General features: G+C 59.8%; 1 protein-coding gene across 1 annotated transcript; it reads right to left on the reverse strand.

Annotated features, from left to right (window-relative positions):
* Window positions 1–10434: 10434 nt before the first annotated feature.
* On the reverse strand, window positions 10435–14426 carry SKOR1 (SKI family transcriptional corepressor 1). Its single transcript, XM_062000135.1, has 8 exons — window positions 12453–14426; window positions 12266–12362; window positions 11728–11835; window positions 11573–11644; window positions 11281–11355; window positions 11134–11208; window positions 10643–10708; window positions 10435–10532 (listed from the first exon to the last, which is right to left on the reverse strand). The coding sequence occupies exons 1-8, from the start codon at window positions 14424–14426 to the stop codon at window positions 10435–10437; spliced, it is 2565 nt and encodes an 854-aa protein (XP_061856119.1).
* Between the last annotated feature and the right edge of the window lie 3028 nt (window positions 14427–17454).

Below are 17454 nucleotides of genomic sequence, written 5' to 3' on the forward strand. Positions count from 1 at the left end.
TTCTTTCAGAACCTGTGCTACAGACACTGCAGGTTTTAATTGACCCGAGATTTCTCTGTCTCTCTAAAGATGTTCAATTTGCTCAGCATTAGTTGACAGATGGGAAAATTTAGTCCTCTGTTATTGTTCCATTTGCTGGATGTAAAAAAAAACCCCACCACTTCACACTTCCAGAGGACTTGGGAGGATGGGAACAGCTACAGAAATATCAGCTCTCTGGACAGAAATCAGAGACAGAAATGTCTGGGTCTGATTCTGGAAGGTGCTGCAGACTTCCAGCCAGTCCAACAGGTCAGTCTTTTCCTTAGCATTCCTCAGCAATTTTCCTGTGGTAAAGCAAAGCAATGAATGGGTCAATTTAGTGGTAGACCTAAAAAGCAGAGTTGCACAAGATCCTTTCAGTTTGACATCTCCACCCAACAAACTCTTTCAAAGCAGTAGGTGCTCTCCTTCAGTTGAAATTTCCTCTTCTAGGCAAAGCTGGAAGCCTTTCACTGAAAGGCCTTTCTTTACTAATAAAAATAGGCCATTAATACTACTTTTTCCCCTTTCTCATTGAAGATGTCCTGCAGTTTTCTTCCATCTGGGAACCAAAACTCTTTGAAGTGATACCAAGAAATAACCAGCACCTCTCTTGGCCAAATTGCTCAGAAGCAACCGAGCCCTCGGTCCCCTGCTCACATCTTGGCTGTCTCAAGCACTGAATAAGGAATTAAGGGGATGTTATGGAGCAGACTTGAGGCCAAATGCAGTGCTGGGAAGCACCCTTATTACAGACCTGTGCCAACCAGGGCCAGGGCTTGAACTGTATCAAAGGCTAATAGCCAAACAGGGGATTGAAACAAACAACAGGCCAAGCAAAGGACACACACAACCCCCAGCAACAGCCAGGTTCTTCTTCCTTGCAGAGCAGCAGCCCCTCGCAGCGTGAAGCCAGCTTTGGGCACCCTGAGCTGCAGACTGCCCGTGCTCAGGACACGCTGCACCACAACACACGGGAGGAGCTTGTTGGGGTTTAGTTGGAGCCTGTTCCTCTTTATCAGTCAGTGGAGCTACAGAGCATTCTCTCACGTGCTGATTGCTCCCTGGTCACAGGCTGTGAGCGGTGAGGACTGATCAGCAGCGCAGCCTCATGGGAAAAGCCACTTTCCTGCCGCCTGAGACGTCTCCTGTGGAGCACTGCAACCCCACCATTTGTGTGCCAATACCCTGGAAAACACTGGGGGCGCTGGAAGGCTGGAGGAGACCCCCAGGCACGTGCCAAGTTACCCCCTTGCAGAGACCCTCATCTCAGGCATCCCTTCAGGTTTTGCTGGACCTAGAAATGCAACCACACGCCCTGATTTAACCAGGTTTGCTGCTCTTCCCTTGGGACACATCTCAGGACCCCATTTCACTTTCTTGCCTTGCAGAAAAGCCTGGCTGAAGGCAACAAGAGTCACACAAGCAGGGCTTGACTCTTTATCCCCCCTACACACCTTTGCTCTGCTGCCCTGGAGTTAGCAGCCACTTGCAATTTCTTTAGAGACACCCTGGTTGTACTTTTGGCCTTTTTAATGTCCTTTCCAATATTTCTTTGCCTGTGGACATGGTTTTTTGAAGGGGGGGGGTGGAATAAAAAAGTCCTAATATCCCAATTCAAATCAAGTCCATTGTTTCCACTGAGCTGCAGAGAGATTTCAGAACATGGTTGTGATTTGCCACATCTGTTATTTTTATGCATTGTTTTCATGCCAAGAGTTTCATAGAAGGTGTTATATAACTGCAGCATATCACAGAATTCAACATGTTTCCACAATTAGGAGCCCACGTGAGCGTTCAAGCAATGATCCTGCCTGGCATTTTTATGTTTCTCTACATCTTTTTAGCCCAGCCAGCCCGAGATACAAAGCTAAAGTGTGACTGTGGTTTCCTCCTTTCTCCTGCAGAGATTCATCCCCTGCCTACTGGAGATCATCTCTCTTCAAGATGGTTCGTTCCCAAACGTTGCAAGAGGAGCGTTTATCACACAAAAGGAAAAACACATTGGGACTGGAAGCTGCTGGTGGGCAGCTGGATCTAAGGCTGGACAAAAAGATTGGTAGCAAACTACTTCAATGGTTAAACTAAAAGTGCTTGTGCTGCTCAGTTGATGGGCAGCTTCTCTTCTAACACTTAGTACTGAACTCCAGGTGACTTGCACAAACCCAGCCATCACTCCTCATCACCCTTCTGGGGACAGGCCCATATTTCTCAAGTCTCCCTCCCGTCCATGCAGAAATACACAGTATTGTTTGGGACTGTGGAAAAGTGGGACCAAACCCACCCAATCATCACCATCCACCCCTCAAACCATATCCTCACACCTCCCACTGCCAGCAAGAAGGGCAGGTAAGTCGCAAACGAGGAGCGATCCAAAGTACACCACAGCATCTCCTGCAGAGACCACGCATGGAACAATTTTGGAGGATCTCAAAGAGGTTTCCAGGCACAAGGTGCCACCCAGGCAGGCAGGCTACAGCGTGGAGCCCACTGCCAGTCTGGATGTCCACTCAGCAAGGTGGCTCCAGCTCCGTCACCACCTTTCCCACTTTAAAAACAATTACTGGGTGGCCATCAAGTCAGTCCAGAAACATCTGCAAGTCTCTGAAGAGAGATGCCTTTTCTGGATGAGTACTCCAGAGGAGACTTTTCCACCTGTGAGAAAGGAGTTTGAGTCTGCCAGAGCTTGGCCACAGAAGGGACAGGTCTCTTCTGACACTCTCCACAGTTTTGCCATAGGTGAACCACTGAGAACTTTGGAAATTTCCAGCCTGGCACTGCTTGAAATGAAAAGCTCCATCTTGTTCTCCTGGGTCAGATATCCTGCATGCAGTTTCTCATTTGGACCACAGCTCTGGAAAACTTGATTAGAGCTGTGAAAAGGGAATTTTTATTAGTGAGGCCTGAGCTCTTGCCAAGGTTTATTTTTCAAGGGAGTAGGACCTAATGGCAGAAGTAGTTCCAGGGCTGTGCTATTCTGGATGCCCTTGCAATGGTTTATGGCAATTATGCAGCCAAACCTGGACTGACTGGTAATGTTTGCTTTGGACAAGTTGCTACAGATGGCAAGCAACTGCAAATGTGCTTCTCAACCTGGTGCAGGCATCACTGAAAATGCATTTTCTCCAAGTTGCTCTTTTTTTCCCTCCCCCTCCCCACCATCCTTTTTCCTTGTTCTTCATTTTCACACAATAAATACGTTCCCAAATCCATATTACCTGAAACCAACTAAGCATTTCAAGGCACACAGGGAATATAGTAACAGATCTGTGTTCAGACAGAAGCCTGTTAGATGTAATCACCAGAGAGATAAATCTCCCTGCCAGCTTTCAAAGCTCCAATTCCTGCAAAACCCAAATATAAAACCCTTCTTTAGGTGGATGCTTTTCAGGGAACAGCACATCAGTTTCCTCGAGGGAACCTACAAAGCTTATGGCACGGAGTGACCCTCTGGAGGGAGTTTTATATCCATACAGCAAGCAGTAACCAGACTAAACCAAGCCATAAATCCAGGAATGCATGGGAAAAAAGCAAATTAAAACGTGCTATACTTGGCAGGTTCCTTTGCAAGCAGAGTACTTGTGAAAGGTGACATTAACAGCCCTAGCAGCTGAAGGCTGCTCTTTCTTCCAGAGCTGGGGTAACACAAGCAGAAGAAGCAAAGGCTTCCCAAAAAGCTGCTGCAAGAGGCTGGGGGATGACCTGCTGGAGAACAGCTCCACAGAGAGAGACCTGGGAGTTCTGGTGAGCCAACGATGTGCCCTCGTGGGCAAGAAGCCAATGGCATCCTGGAGGGCATCAAGAAATGTGGGAGGAGGTTCTGCTCCCCCTCTGCTCTGCCCTGGTGATGCCTCATCTGGAGTCCTGTCTGGACTCCTCACTTCCAGAGGGATAGAAACTTCTAGAGAGGGTCCAGCAGGGGGCTACCGAGATGAGGAGACTGGAATGTTACCAGGAGAGGCTGTGGGACCTGGGGAAGAAAAGGCTGAGGGGGGACCTCATCAACCCTTATAAAGCACCTAAAGGGTGGGTGTCAGGAGGATGGGGTCACACTGATTTCTGTAGTGCCCAGTGACAGGACAAGGGGTGATGGGCATAACCTGGAACACAAACAGTTTCATTTCAACACAGAGAGGAACTTCTTTGGTGCTGAGGTGAGGGAGCCCTGGCCCAGGCTGCCCAGGGAGGGTGTGGAGGCTCCTTCTGAGCAGGTTTCCAACCCCACCTGGGCACGTTCCTGTGCCCCCTGAGCCAGGGGGCAACTGCCTCCAACACACAATGGACTGGAACACATCCCTTCTCCAGCACAGGCACCAGTTCCCCCCTGCCAGCCCCCTCCCCATTCCTCCAGCTGCACTGTGCCAATAGCAGCTACATTCCCCCCCAGAAACGGAGCGAGAATTAATTTGTTAGTGTCAAATTGTACCTTTGGATGTGCACATTCAGCTCCCACAGGCTTCACTGGAAGCCTGGCCTTCATGCCAGCAGACTGGGGGCCTTTCCTGTTTGTAACATGCTTTGAAGCTGGGCTGGTGCTAGGAGGTGTGAAAAGCTCAGGAGAGGAGAGCTCACCCCACCAGCCACCTCCAGCACGGCCAGGCGGCGCAGCAAGGCAGAAACAACAGGCGCGATGCGGGGACTCGGAGCCCAGCACTTCATTACGAGCCAGAAAGGAGATCAAAGGGAAGGCTTTTCAGCTTGAAATGAATTAAAAACCAAAAGGAAAAAAAAAAGGAGGAGGGGGGAGGGAAGGGGGGAGAAAATGTGGTTTCCAAGAAAAGCAGAGAGTTCACTTTGTTACGTGGAAAGAAGCGATTTTGTGAGCAAGGCAGAGCTCCCCTGCTGCACCCCGGCCTCATCCACGCGGCACACAGCCTCGTTTGCATCCCAGCCTCCCTTGACTTAATTCAACCCACAGCTCCCTGTGTGTGAGCATTCCAGCCTGCTCACATCCAGCCCCTTGCTGGCCTGTTCACACTTGTCCCTAACACACTCAGAGGGAACCCGAAGGTCACCAGCCGTACACGTCGGTGCACAAACCCAACTGGTTCCCACGCAACAGGATGAAGGCAGGAGGCAGCTCCAGCCAGGCAAGGACCAGACACACACCTTGTCCCCAGCCCCTTGCCACATCCCTAAATAGCTGGGATTTCTGCCCTAAGGAAAGGCTTTTTGAGCTTGCTGAGGCAAGGGGCCAGCCAGCATCACTGTGGGGCCACTCTTGGCCATCTCAGGCAGGTCACAGCAATGCTGGTGACTGGGAAGAAGCAAATATGGCATCCAGCTTTGGTCTGGGCAAAGAAGAGGATCCAGAGGATGCACAACAGTTGGCCTCACCAGCATCAACCCAGAGAATACAACAGAGCAAATCCTGCTGGAAGGCTGTGATGACAGGACACAGCCAGCACAGCTTCCCCAGGCACAGTTTGTTCCTGGATGCCCTCTGTGATGTAAGAGACACAAGGGACAAGGGGCAAGCCAGAAAAGCTTTACAGAAAGGGATATGGGTGTCCTAATGGGCCAAGATGTTTGGTGGCTGGAGCACGTGATGTATGGAGAGATGCAGAGGGAGTTGCACGTGTCTGGCCTGGAGAGAAGGAAACAAAGGGGAGGTCTCACTGCTGTCTGCAAATCCCCAATGGGGGAGTGGAGGGGAGATGGAGCCAGCCTCCCGTCAGAAGGTTACACCAAAAGGCAATGGGAAACATGCTGGGTATGACAGGGGAAAACTTATCATGCAGAACAAGCAAAGAGAGCTCACAGAGCTGCTTCTGATGTCCAGGTGTGAGCTGAAGTCAGCCCTGAGCAACCCAAGCTAGGTGGCCCTGCTGTGAGCAAGGGCTGGACCAACGGCCTTCCACAGGTTCCTTCCAACTTGGATACAGGCTGCTGGTTTCCAGACCCACGCTGGGCCTGGGCAGATGTTGCAAAAGGGAACACCTTTTCCCCTGTATCTTTACACAGCACCCACCAGCCCGAGATAATCCTTACTGTCACGATACAACAGCACTGGAAGAGCACACTCAAGGTCAGGTGAGTCTCACAGACACCTCTCCCATAAAGCATCCCTTGCCTGCACCCAGCTGCACAACTTGTTTTCCAAAGGGTTCAGCAGAAAGTGGTCCCTTGAAATCAAAAGGACATATTAAAGAGTGAACACTTCCTTAGATGCCTGTTGTTTGTACTCAGTGATTAGACTTGCCAAGCAAATGTGTCTTTTGATGATACAGTCGGTTGAACCTGAACAATCCTCAAAGAGGCAAATTAAGGACCATTTTCTTCACTTTTAACTCGAGTGTGAGCCTCCCTAGTGTTCAGCTGAGCACAGCACTGCTGCTCTGACACTGCTCCATAGATCTGGCAAGAGCCTTTCGCATCTGCAGAAGAGCCTCTCCTCACTTTGGGACAAAGCAGCTTCAATTACCTGTACTGGTATCTCTGCTCTAGTCCCCAGGACCAGGGCTGTGATGTCCCATTCGGCCTGGGCTTCTCCTGACACCAGGTTTTCAGAGGAAAGCTGCTTTGCCCTTCTGCCCTGAGTTGTGAGGGGTCAGCAAACCCGTGAGGAATACACACAACCCACCCAGGGCTGCCCCCCTACCCATGGCACCATGCCCCCTGAGCACCCCAGCCCTCAGAGATGGGACTCACATCCACCCCATGCTCATTTTCCTTCCCTCAAGTCCTCCAGCAGAACACTGTGCAAGCACATCTGCACTCAGCAGTGGCCACCATCCCACACTAACAGCAACACCCACGGCTCTGAAGCCCAGGGGACAGTAAATGCCTCTCCCCCCTTTGCTCTCCTGCCCCTGGAGCTGCTGCTCCGGGAGGGACTCGTGGCTTCACTGCTGCAGATCCCTTTGTCAGGGAGGAGGTGGTCCAGCCCGTGCGAACCCCCCGAGGCTCAGAGGTCCCTTCCCCAGGGCTGATGTCGGTAGTTTTCCGTGGCAGTCGCACAGAAGCTGTGCTGCAAAGCCGGCCAACGGCAGCGAGGAGCTGGGAACGCCATCTCCTGGCCTCCCCGGCATCCCAGCCTGGTGAGCATCCCTGGAGCTTCGGGGCTCTCATCCAGCGGGTCCCCGTTGCTCAGCACCCGGTACGTGTTACAGCAGTGCAAGCCCATACAGTCACATCCCAGTGCAAACACCCTGTGCCTAAGCCCGGCAGCTGATGGGTCGGGTGCTTTGCATCACAGAAGCATCTGAGTTGGAAAAGACTTTTAAGCTCCTGGAGTCCCAGCCCTGCCCTCACCCTGCCCAGCCCAGCACTGACCCCTCAGCACCTCAGCTCCAGGGCTTTGGGATCCCTCCAGGGCTGGGCACTGCCCCAGCTCCCTGGGCAGCCTGGCACAGGGGCTGACACCCCTCTCAGGGAAACAGTTCTGCCTCAGCTCCAGCCTCAACCTCCCCTGAGGCAACTTGAGCCCTTTTCCTCTTGTCCTATCATTCATTACTGGGCTAGGGAGCAGAAACCGACCTCCAGCTCACTCCAGCCTCCTGCAGGCCCAGTGGAGAGCATCTACCAGCCTCACATCTGCCCACGCTGCAGGTCAATCCGCTTCACATAAGAAAAGCGGCCACAGTTCAACCACAACTTCAGTGCAATGGCTCAAAACGCTTCTGAGGAGGAGAGACCAGGCTCCTTTCAGTCACTGTGGCTTCACTGTGAGGGCCTCTGGCATTGGCACCCTGGATAAAAGAGAAGCTGCTCTGCAGAGGGGACGTTCAGCTCAGCGACAGCGAAACCCAGAGCAGCTCGGTCACTGGGAGCCCTCACGTCTGCTCGCCTCCAAACAAACAGCCTGGTGTACAAGAGGAAAGCAGCATATGGGGACAAGCCTTGGCAAGGCTGGAGGTCTGGTGATCTGCTCCTTGGAGCTGCTCTACCACTGGCCTGAAAGAACAACTCCATCAGCTGCAGCAAACAGACCTTCTGCTTCCCCCGGTTCCAAATCCATCACAGGCTCAAGTACACACACTCCAGGCTTATTCCTGCTTTAATTATTTAAAAGTCCTCACTCTGGTTGTTTATTCTCAGGGGCTATTGCTGCACTCAACTGCTTTAAGACTGAAAGGGAGGGAAAAAAAGCCACAACAGAAGAAAAAAACCTGTGAAGCCTTTCCCTCATTGTGCTGGTGAAGTTTAATTCCCTCTAATTATTTCATGTTACTTAGACTATAATAGTTTCATAATTTCTAGTATATTAAGCACTTAATACGTTGTGTCATTTGAAGTCACATATTCAATTCAGCAAAGTACATTTTAATGAGAGCTAAGTAGTGGGAAAATATGAATACAACATCATAGTTCATTGTTGCCCCAGCGCTGGGAAACGCTGCCACTGCCACACCGTGTGGCCAGGCAGGTGAACACAGCCGAGGCCAGAGGGGTTTAGGGGACAGGGAGCTGCTGGGGAGGAAGAGGAGAGCTGAGAATGCATCAAAGCCCAGATGAGGGTCCTGACTAAGGACTGGGGATCCAGACCAGGGACTGAGGGTCCTCTGAGGTGCAGCAGTGCCAGCATACAGAGCAATCTCCTCTGTAGTTCTCCACAGGGTCACACTGTGCCATTTCCAGCTCACAAAGTGCCAAGGATGACCCAGCCAAAGAGACACCAAGTAATGTGTACGAGACAAGACTCAGCTGCTCACCTACAAGCTCCAAAGAGGCCCAACAGTTTCATGCTTTCAAACAACCCACCTCTCAGCCTAAAGAGTTTGTCTCTCTTTCTTTTCTTGTCTCTCTGGTCAACACATCTCAGCCAGATAATCCCCCTGCCCATAAGCTTACCTGCATGTGCTCCCACACAAAGCCACTTATTGCAGACACCTCTCAGCTCCTACAGCACAGAAGGATGTTTCTCCCCAAACAAGCCATAAGAGCTTCGGCTGATGCTCTGAATCCCAAGAGCCAGCTGCACTTCCAGCCCAAGGGCTTTGTAACTTTCAGACCAGCCAACCATGCCCACCTGGCTGAGACGAGCTGCTTCACCTACAGGTGATGGGAGATGCTGCTCCCACTCCAGCACAGCTGAGCCCAGGGTCAAGCCCTCTCTGTCCTACTCCTGTCAATGGGAAAGGCCAAAAATCCGGGCCGAGCTCCCGAGGGGAATAAAACCCCCTGGCAGCCATGGGCCCGGCTGTGCTGGCGGGATGCGGCCAGAGCAGCCGGCGGGGAAAGGAGCCGGAGCTCGGTACCCGGGCGGAGAGGGGCGCTGCAGTACCGGCCGCGGCCACACGGTGGCAGCACAGCCCGCGGAACCGCCGCCGCTCCGCTTAATGAGCCCCGGGAACTAATTAACGGCAGATCCACGCTGCGGAGCTCCCGGCGGCGGCTCGCGGGGGCGGGCAGCGGGTAATGCGCAGCCTCCTCCGGGCATCCCCGCTCTCACGCGCCGCTCCCGGCCCCCGCGGCCCCGGGATGCTGCGGGACCGCGGTGCCCTCCCCACTCCCATCAGCGGCCCCGATGCGTGTCCCCTCGGTCCGTCCCACGCCCCTCCCCGCGCGGCGTCCCAGGACCCCGCTGCAAGGTGCATCCCCCCGCCGCGGCGTTTAGCCCTGCAGCCCATCGATGTGCCGCGCCACGTTAATCCTGGGCTAAAAAACAGGTATTTAGGGCTAATAGGTGTGCGAGCACCTCCACACCCGCTCTCAGAGCTCATTAATGTGATACTTTCATGTGTGAAACGAGCATATAAATGGGCATTAATGAGCTCCCGGCTGCGGCGCGGAGGAGGGGGGCGAAAGGGGAACTTGGTAGGGGAGCAGAGAGCCCTTCCCAACCCCGAAACGGGAGCAGGAGTCTCTGGGACCTGCCCGGAGGGGACACGCCCCCCCCCCCCCCCCCCAAAACACAGCCGGGAGAGCCCCGCGGAGCAGGATCCTGGCTTCTTAAAGTCGGTTTTTATTAAAGAACCAAAAATCACGTACAGAGGGTCTGTCCCCAGAGCGGGCGAGCGTTGTTCTGCCTCCGGAGCCGCCCGTTAAAGTGCCGTTACATCCATAGATTTACAAGGGGTGGGTGAGGAGGGGAAGGGGGGCCCGGGGGGGAGAAATCAATATACATCATAAATAAATAAATAAAAATCCAACAAATACTGTACCAAGAGAATCACAGTACATTTATATCCATTGCACATAGCCACTTTTGTTTCCAGTCTGGACGAGGGTGGAAGAAGCGGACACACAGGGAGGGGGGGAAGGCGGAACGGGGGGCCCTGAGGGGCACGAGGGGAGGGGGTCCCGGTTCTTCCCCCCCGCCCCGGGGCCGCTCCCCGCAGTATTGCCAGTCCGAGGCAAGCCGAGCTCCGAGTCCTCTATGTACAAGTGTCTCCTCGTGGAAATGGCTTGTGTGGGCTCTGCCCGCATGGCTTCGGGGGAAGCGGGAGGGTCCGGGGCCGGGGAGGGGCCTCACTGGGGCAGCAGCGGCGGCTTGAAGGAGCAGTTCCCCGTGCAGTGCCGCGGGGTCAGCATTTTGCAGGAGAAGTGATGCAGCGCGTCGTGGGCCTCTGCAAAGCGACGGAGCCGTCACCCCCAGCTCCCCACACGCTCGGGGCGGTGGGGGGCAGAGGTGTCAGTTCACCCCCTAGACGTCTGTGTGTGTGTGTGTGTCTGGTACCTTTCAATTTCTGCTGGATGGCGTAGCGCGCTTTCCTCTCCTGGTCCAGCTCGTTGCACAGCGTGTCTGAGATGAGGAGAGAGCATCACACCGCGCCGGGAGCGGGGACCGGCCGCCCCATCGGGGATGCGCTTGGCCGAAGGGCATCGCGCTCTTTTGCAGTGGGGGGAGGAGGGAAAGGACGGACAGACAGACAGGGGGAGGGGAGGGATGTGCCCGAAGCCGGGCATGGCTTCCCCGGTGACTTTACATCTCGGTTTTTAGTTTAACAGGGGTGGAAATCGGTTCAAGAGGGGACGGGTGATTCGTTCCCGTGTGGTGCTGCCTCGCAGCCGTTTGCGGGGCGGCTCGGAATCCCGAGAGCAAGCGGAGGGCACGAAATGATATCGATAGAAACCAAAGCAAAATAAAAGAGAGGGGGGAAAAATGAGAGAGGGACAAAGAAAAAGATACAGAAGTGATAATTGTGCATGGCTTCGGCCGGGCCTTACCCCGGACAATCTGCAGCTGCTGCACCATCTCCTCGCGGTACGCCAGCTCCCGCTTCATCTGGTCCTGGAAGTTATCTGCGGGGACATTGGGGGTCAGCATCGCTCCCCGGGCAGGGCGGGGAGGGGCGAGGGGGCGATGGCCGGTACCTTTCAGGCTCTGGAAGTCCCTCTCCAGTTTTTTCCTCAGCTCCATTTGCTCTAGGACCAGTTTTTGTAACTCATCTGTTTAAAAACACGCGGCGGGGTTGAGGGGAGCCCGCACTTTTCCATATGGAGGCGGCTCGGCGCGGCGCTAATCGCATTACGTTACATTAATCACAGGAGTTAATCACTCCTGCAGAAAACACAAATACCTCGAGCCGCCGGGAGAGGCCGGGGCGGGGGGGAGAGTCCCGCAAGCCCCCCCCCCATCCCTCACCCTGCCTCGCTCCCGCCTCACCTCGGGCCAAATTTTCGATGTCCTTCTCCACCAGCTGCGACCCGGCGACATCCATGCTGAGGCCGTCTTCTCCTGGGGAGGGGAGGGGGCTCCGTCAGCCCCAGCGCGGCGGGGGGGTCCGCGGACCGCGCGTCGCCCCGCGGACCGGCGCTTACCTCTGTCGGTATTTACAGGGCTGGGATGAGAGACATTCCTTTGGTCCTGATAGGATTTTCTGGTCTCTAAATCCTCTGCCGCGGAGTGATTGTCTTCTTTATCTTGCTCTTAAAGTTAATAAACCGATTTTCAACCATAAGCAATGAAAGTATGGTCCTGATATATCCTTAATTACATAATTACGGACAAAGCCCTCGTTAAAACCTTCTTAGCGGACATCCTAATCGCTTTGCTATTGGAAAGTAGCTTGCTGGTAGGAGCTTTGCCCCCTCGTGCCGGGCGCGGCCCCGCCAGCCCATCCCCGCCGCACCGGCCCCGTCCGACGGCGGCAGCCCGGGCCCCGGGGCGGAGGAGCGGCTCGTCCCGTCCCCCATCCGCAAACCGTTTCCACTCCTTTTCCTCCCGAAAGCCCCCCCGAACGAAAGCCGCGGCCTGGGAGCCCCCCCGGGGCTGAGCAGCCGTCAGGGGCGGCGCCCGGGACCGCGCCGTCGATGCGCACCAACCTCCCGCCCCCCGGCCCGCCGCGGCCCGCTTTACCCTTCGCCTCGGGGGTGCACAGGTAGGCGGCCGGGGCTCCGAGGGACGCGGCGCTCTTCAGCTGCTGCAGCTGCTCCCCCCGCTCCGGCGCGTACACCTACAAAAGAGCGAGTGAGGGCGGCTGCGCGGCCCCCCCCCCGGCGGACCCCCGAGGACAGAAAACTGCCCCCGTTCGCCGGCCCCGCACCTCGTAGGCGCCTCTGCTGCTGCTCCGCTCGGGGCTGCCGTCGGGCGGCTGGACAGCCTCCTGCAGCGCCGCTTCGCCCGCCTTCTCCTCGGGCCCGTCGGGCGGCGGTTCGTCGGGCCCGGCCAACAGCCGCGGCGGCGGCGGCTCCCGGCCCTCGGCGTGCGGGGCGGCGGCGGCGGCGGCAGCGGCGGCGTCCTCCTCTTCCTCGTCTTCAGGGAAGCGGTTGGACTCCACGTCCACCTCGGGCTCCTCGGCCGTGTCCCCTCCGGGGGAGAGCGAGCGGTAGCTGGAGCTGCCCTCGCTGAGGAAGTCCGGGGAGAGGTAGCCGGGCCCGCGGGGCGCCGCGCCGCCGTACGCCTCCCGGGTGCCGTAGAGCTTGGCGATGCTCTCGGCGTCCTTCACCACCGGGCGGAAGGCGGAGAGGTAGCTGCCCTTCCTGGGCAGGGGCAGCGGGGGGAGCAGCGCCTCGTCCCCGGAGCGCTCCTCCTCGCCCGCAGCCCGCGACAAGGCGCTGGGGCAGCGCTCGCCCTCCGCCCCGGCGCCCTCCTGGGGGGTCGCGCTGCTCCTCCCGCTGCCCGACGGCTCCGAGCCCTCCAGCTCGCCGTGCCGGCCCGACAGACCCGGCGGTTCGGCCGCCGCCGCCGCCGCCGCCGCCGCCGCGGCCACCACCACGGCCGTGGCCGCCGCCTTGGCCTGGCTCTGCGCCGGGTAGGGCGGCACGGGCAGGCTGCCGGCGGCCGGCCAGAACACGGGGAAGGAGGGGTAGACGCCGGCGTCCTTGGCGGCGCCGGGCTGGTGGGGAGGCTGGGCCGGTTGGTGCGGGTGGGGGTGCGGGGGGCCCCAGAACATGCCGGGGGGCAGCGCTCCGCCTTTGCCCGCCTCGCCGCCCCCCGCGCCGCCCAGCGCGTCCTCCTGCTTCTTGGGGCAGAGTCCGAAAGCGGCCGCGGGGAAGCCGTAGGGGTGGGGGAAGAGCGGCGGCGGCAGCTTCTGCAGCATCCCGAAGCCCTTGCTGGGCACCGGGATCACCGGGTAGCTGCGCACCGCGCCCGCCCCGCCGTGCCCGCCCGCCGTGCCGCCGTGCGCCGACGGCAGCCCCAGCGCGCCGCGCTCGCCCGCCGGCTCCTGCCCGCTGCAGCGCAGGCTCTTGTGCGCCGGGGCCAGCTCGGGGCCGGCGGGCGGCGGCGGGTGCAGCGCGGCCTTGGCGGCCGGGGAACCGGCGCCGGGCCCGCCGGCGGCCGCCCCTTGCAGGGAGAAGGTCCGCTTGCGGGTGCCGCCGTTAAACATGGCCTTGACATCCTCCCAGGCGTGCGACAGCTCCTCCGTGGCCGTCTTGTCGCTGAGCTTGAGGTGGCGGCGCCAGGAGTTGAAGTTGGCGGCGTCGGGCTGCGTGTACTTGGAGTCCGGAGTGCGGTGGGAGTGGAAGATGAACTTGTTGGGGGAGAAGTACATGCTGCAGTAGCTGCACTTGATGCACTTGGCGCGGGAGCTGTTGTAGCGGGCCGGGATGAAGCTGCCCCGGGAGCCCCAGGCGCATTCGTGCACCACGTCGAAGGCGAAGTTCTCGGGCAGTTTAGGGGGCTTGTGCTCGCCCAGGAAGGACTTGCAGAGCCGCTCCGCCTCCCGCTTGGTGATCATGCCGCAGCGGCGGGAGGAGATGGGCATGGCCCCGGCCCGCCGCAGGATCTCCAGCTGCACCGGCGTGCACTGCACGCAGGTGATGCCCAGGGCCACCCGCCGGTTGTGGATCTCATTGTAGCTGTAGTTCTTGAGCAGCGTGTTGGAGATCTGCGCCAGGCACAGCCGCTCCTGCCCGTCGATGACCAGGGACACGATGGGCACGCCGTACAGAGAGGTCTCACCCACTTGGTTGGGCTTGAGGGTATTGGAGCCCTGGTACGGCTGCAGCTCTTGCTTTGAATTTGGGGAGGAGCTTGCATCTCTCCCATTTCCCATCTGACTGGCGATCGCCTCCATTCCCCCCAAAACGCCCCTGCAAAACAAAATCGGGGAAAGGCGCGGGTTAGAAGCGCTGCCGGGTCCCCGCCGCTCCGGAGCCCCGCTCCCCCGCCCGGCTGCTCCCCGATCGCTGCCGCCGGCCCTGGCCCGGAGCCTCCCCAGCCCCTTCCCCCCTGGGGCGCTGCCTCAGGACCCCTCCCCGCGGCGGGCAGAGCGGCCGGAGAGGTCCGGCGGAGCCGTAGCGCATCCCCCCGCGCGGCGGCCGCCGGTACCGAGCCCTGCCGCATCCACCGCCCGGCACGGCCCCGCCGCTCGAGCGGCCCCGGGAGCCCGGCGGCAGCGGCCGCCCGGGGCAAGGGCGTCCGGGGGAGGGAGGAAAAGGAGTACCCCTCGTTCCCCCGCCCCGGGGGCGCCGGGAGGTGCCGCGTCCCTTCCCTTTGTGCCGGCTCGCCGAGCCGTGCCGGGCCGCCCGTTGCGCCGAGCCCCGGCCGGGCTCCAACGAAACGCGCCGGAGGACGCGACCCGTGCGTCCCGCGGCGCTGGGGCCGGCGGGGGCCGAGCCCCGGGCCGGGCCGGCCGGCCCCAAACTTGCCGCTCGGTGCCCGGTGGCGGGAGGAGCGAGGCGGCGGGCGCGGCTGGCCGGGAGCCCCTTTGTCGTGTCTCCGGCGGGCGATTAGGAACCGGCGGGATTAGGGGCCGGGGCGGGCAGGACCCGCAGCACGTAGCAGCAGAAGGGCAGCAGCGAGCCGGGCAAATTGGCTTAACGGGGAGGGCTCACGGCGGTAAGCCGCTTCCGTGGTAATTACACGAAATAACGGGGAGCGCACGCCGAAAACGAGCCTCGACTGACCCCCCCCCCCCCAACCCCTCCGTCCGCCGCCCGCTCCCACTTACCACGCCGCGGAGCCCGGCTGGACGTGCAGGCTCTCCTCGGGGCTAGGGCCCGCAGCCCGGCGCCGGGGCCGCCATCAGCCGGGAGAGGTGGGGGGAGGAGGCGGGGGGGGGCCCCGTCCCCACCGATCCGTTTCCCGCGGGCAGCCGCCGGGGCGCGGGGGCGGGCGGGCAGCGGCGTTGCGCCCTTCACCGACGCCTCGGGGCCGCCGCCCGCCCCGCCGCCGCCTCCGCGTCCGCGTCCGCCGGGGCGAGATGCAACAAGAGCGAGTGACCAGCCGCGCCACCGAGGGAGGATCCGGATCCGTACTTGGAGACGCTGCACATTGATCCGGTGACAGCTAAAATAACGGGAAGACACACCCACTTAGCACCAGCATATTTACATTAACTGCCTCCGGGACCCCGCGGCCGTCAATCACCGATGCGCTCCAGTCAATCACGACGCGGCTTTAAGGCACGGCGGAACGGGGAGGGAGCGGGAAAGGCGGGGGGAGGGTGGGGAGTGTGTGTGTGTGGGGGGGGGGGGAGCACGGTGGGCCACCGCCGAGCGGGGACCCGCCCGGGCTGCCCGAGGTAAGAGCGGGGATCGGCCCCGGACCGCACCTGCGCTGGGTTCCGCGCCTGTCCGCCCTTCCCCCCCACCTCCCCCGCGGTGTGGGTATCCCCGGAGGGGAGCGACGCTCGTTGAAAGTTTGCGTGGGGAGCGGGCGGTAACGAAAAGAGGAGCCCGGGGGGGATGGCGGAGGGGCCACATCGAAATCGGGGATGCGCTGATAGGGCGCATCCCCCCCGCCCCTCACCGAGATACGCGGCCCGCCGGCGGGGAGCGGGAGCGGCACCGGGGGCGAGGGGGGGGGACACCGGGGCGGCAACGAAATCGCCGGGAGGAGACAGCTGGGGGGCTCGAGCCCGTGTTTTTTCGTTCCCCACGGGTGTCCACTCCACGGCGGCAGCATCGGCGGCCGCCGGAGCGAAAGCCAGGGGGATGACAAGACCCCTCGCTCCGGCGGCCGCCGGTCCTGCCGGCGTGGCGGGGGCCCGTGGCCGCGTCCCTGCCCTGGTTGGGTTCCCGCATGCATCGCTCGTCACGGCCACGTTAATTAAACTGTAATTAATCATCGCGTCCGGCCGCGATCGGCGCAATTACACCGATCAAACAGAAGATAATAACGGCGCGGATCGCCCCCAGCCATCACTTTTGTGTGTGTACCCCCCTCCCCCCTTCCCTGCCTTCACCAGCGGCGCCGGGAGGATGCGGCGGAGCCGGCGCGGAGCGAAACGCAGGTGCGGAGCCACCCATCTCCTCCGCGCTCGCCGGGCCGCCGCAGCCGAACCGGCCCCGGTCCGCGCTCCCGCGCGAGAAAGCGGCCGCGGCTCCCTCGGGACGTTCCGTCGGGGACGCGGAGCGGGTGCTGCCGGCCGGGCCTTGCGGCGCGGCCTCCCCACAATGAGCGCAACCCGAGCCGGTAATTATTCCTCGCCTTTTAATTATTTATCTCCTCCCCCCCGCGCCCCATCCTCCAGCTAGGCGGACGCAGGAGCGCGGTGAGAGGCGCCAGGGCCAAGCCCCGCTGCTCATCTCCCCGCCGGATTTCGGGTGACCCCACGTCGTTAAATACCCGCAGCGGCTGCGAAACCGTTCGCGAGGCCACGCCGGGCTGCCAGGCACTGGGAGCGGCGCGGCCCGAGCCGCTGCCCCCCTTCCCGGGGCCGCTCCTGCGGCGGCACGTCGAGGGGTGAGGAAGAGATGGGGGGGGGGGGGGGGGGGGCCGTGCTCCTGGGAGGATGCTGCTCTGCCCCGACCCCCTCCACCGTGCCCTTCCTCGGGCCGGGCGGCTGCCTCGCTGCCCGCAGCGCTCCTCCGGAGCCCGGAGCGGCGGAGCCCCGACGGCGGCGCGGAACCCCGGGGCGGGGATCGGCTCCGGCCCCTGTGCTCCGGCCCTCCCGCTCCGGCCGCCCTCCCTGCCGTTGCCCCTCTCCTCGCAGCCGCCGTATCTTTTAACAGTTGAATTGACTGCAGTTTTTGTCAGTTAATTAGGTTTAATTTACATAATTAGTACAGTATAAAGAGTATTGGGGATAATCAGGAGGTACGTCTCGCTTACTGTGTAAACACGGATTCGGAATTAAAAATCAGATGTAATTAAGGCGT

This window comes from Colius striatus, chromosome 7 (assembly GCF_028858725.1).
Source record: "Colius striatus isolate bColStr4 chromosome 7, bColStr4.1.hap1, whole genome shotgun sequence".
Taxonomy (NCBI): domain Eukaryota; kingdom Metazoa; phylum Chordata; class Aves; order Coliiformes; family Coliidae; genus Colius; species Colius striatus.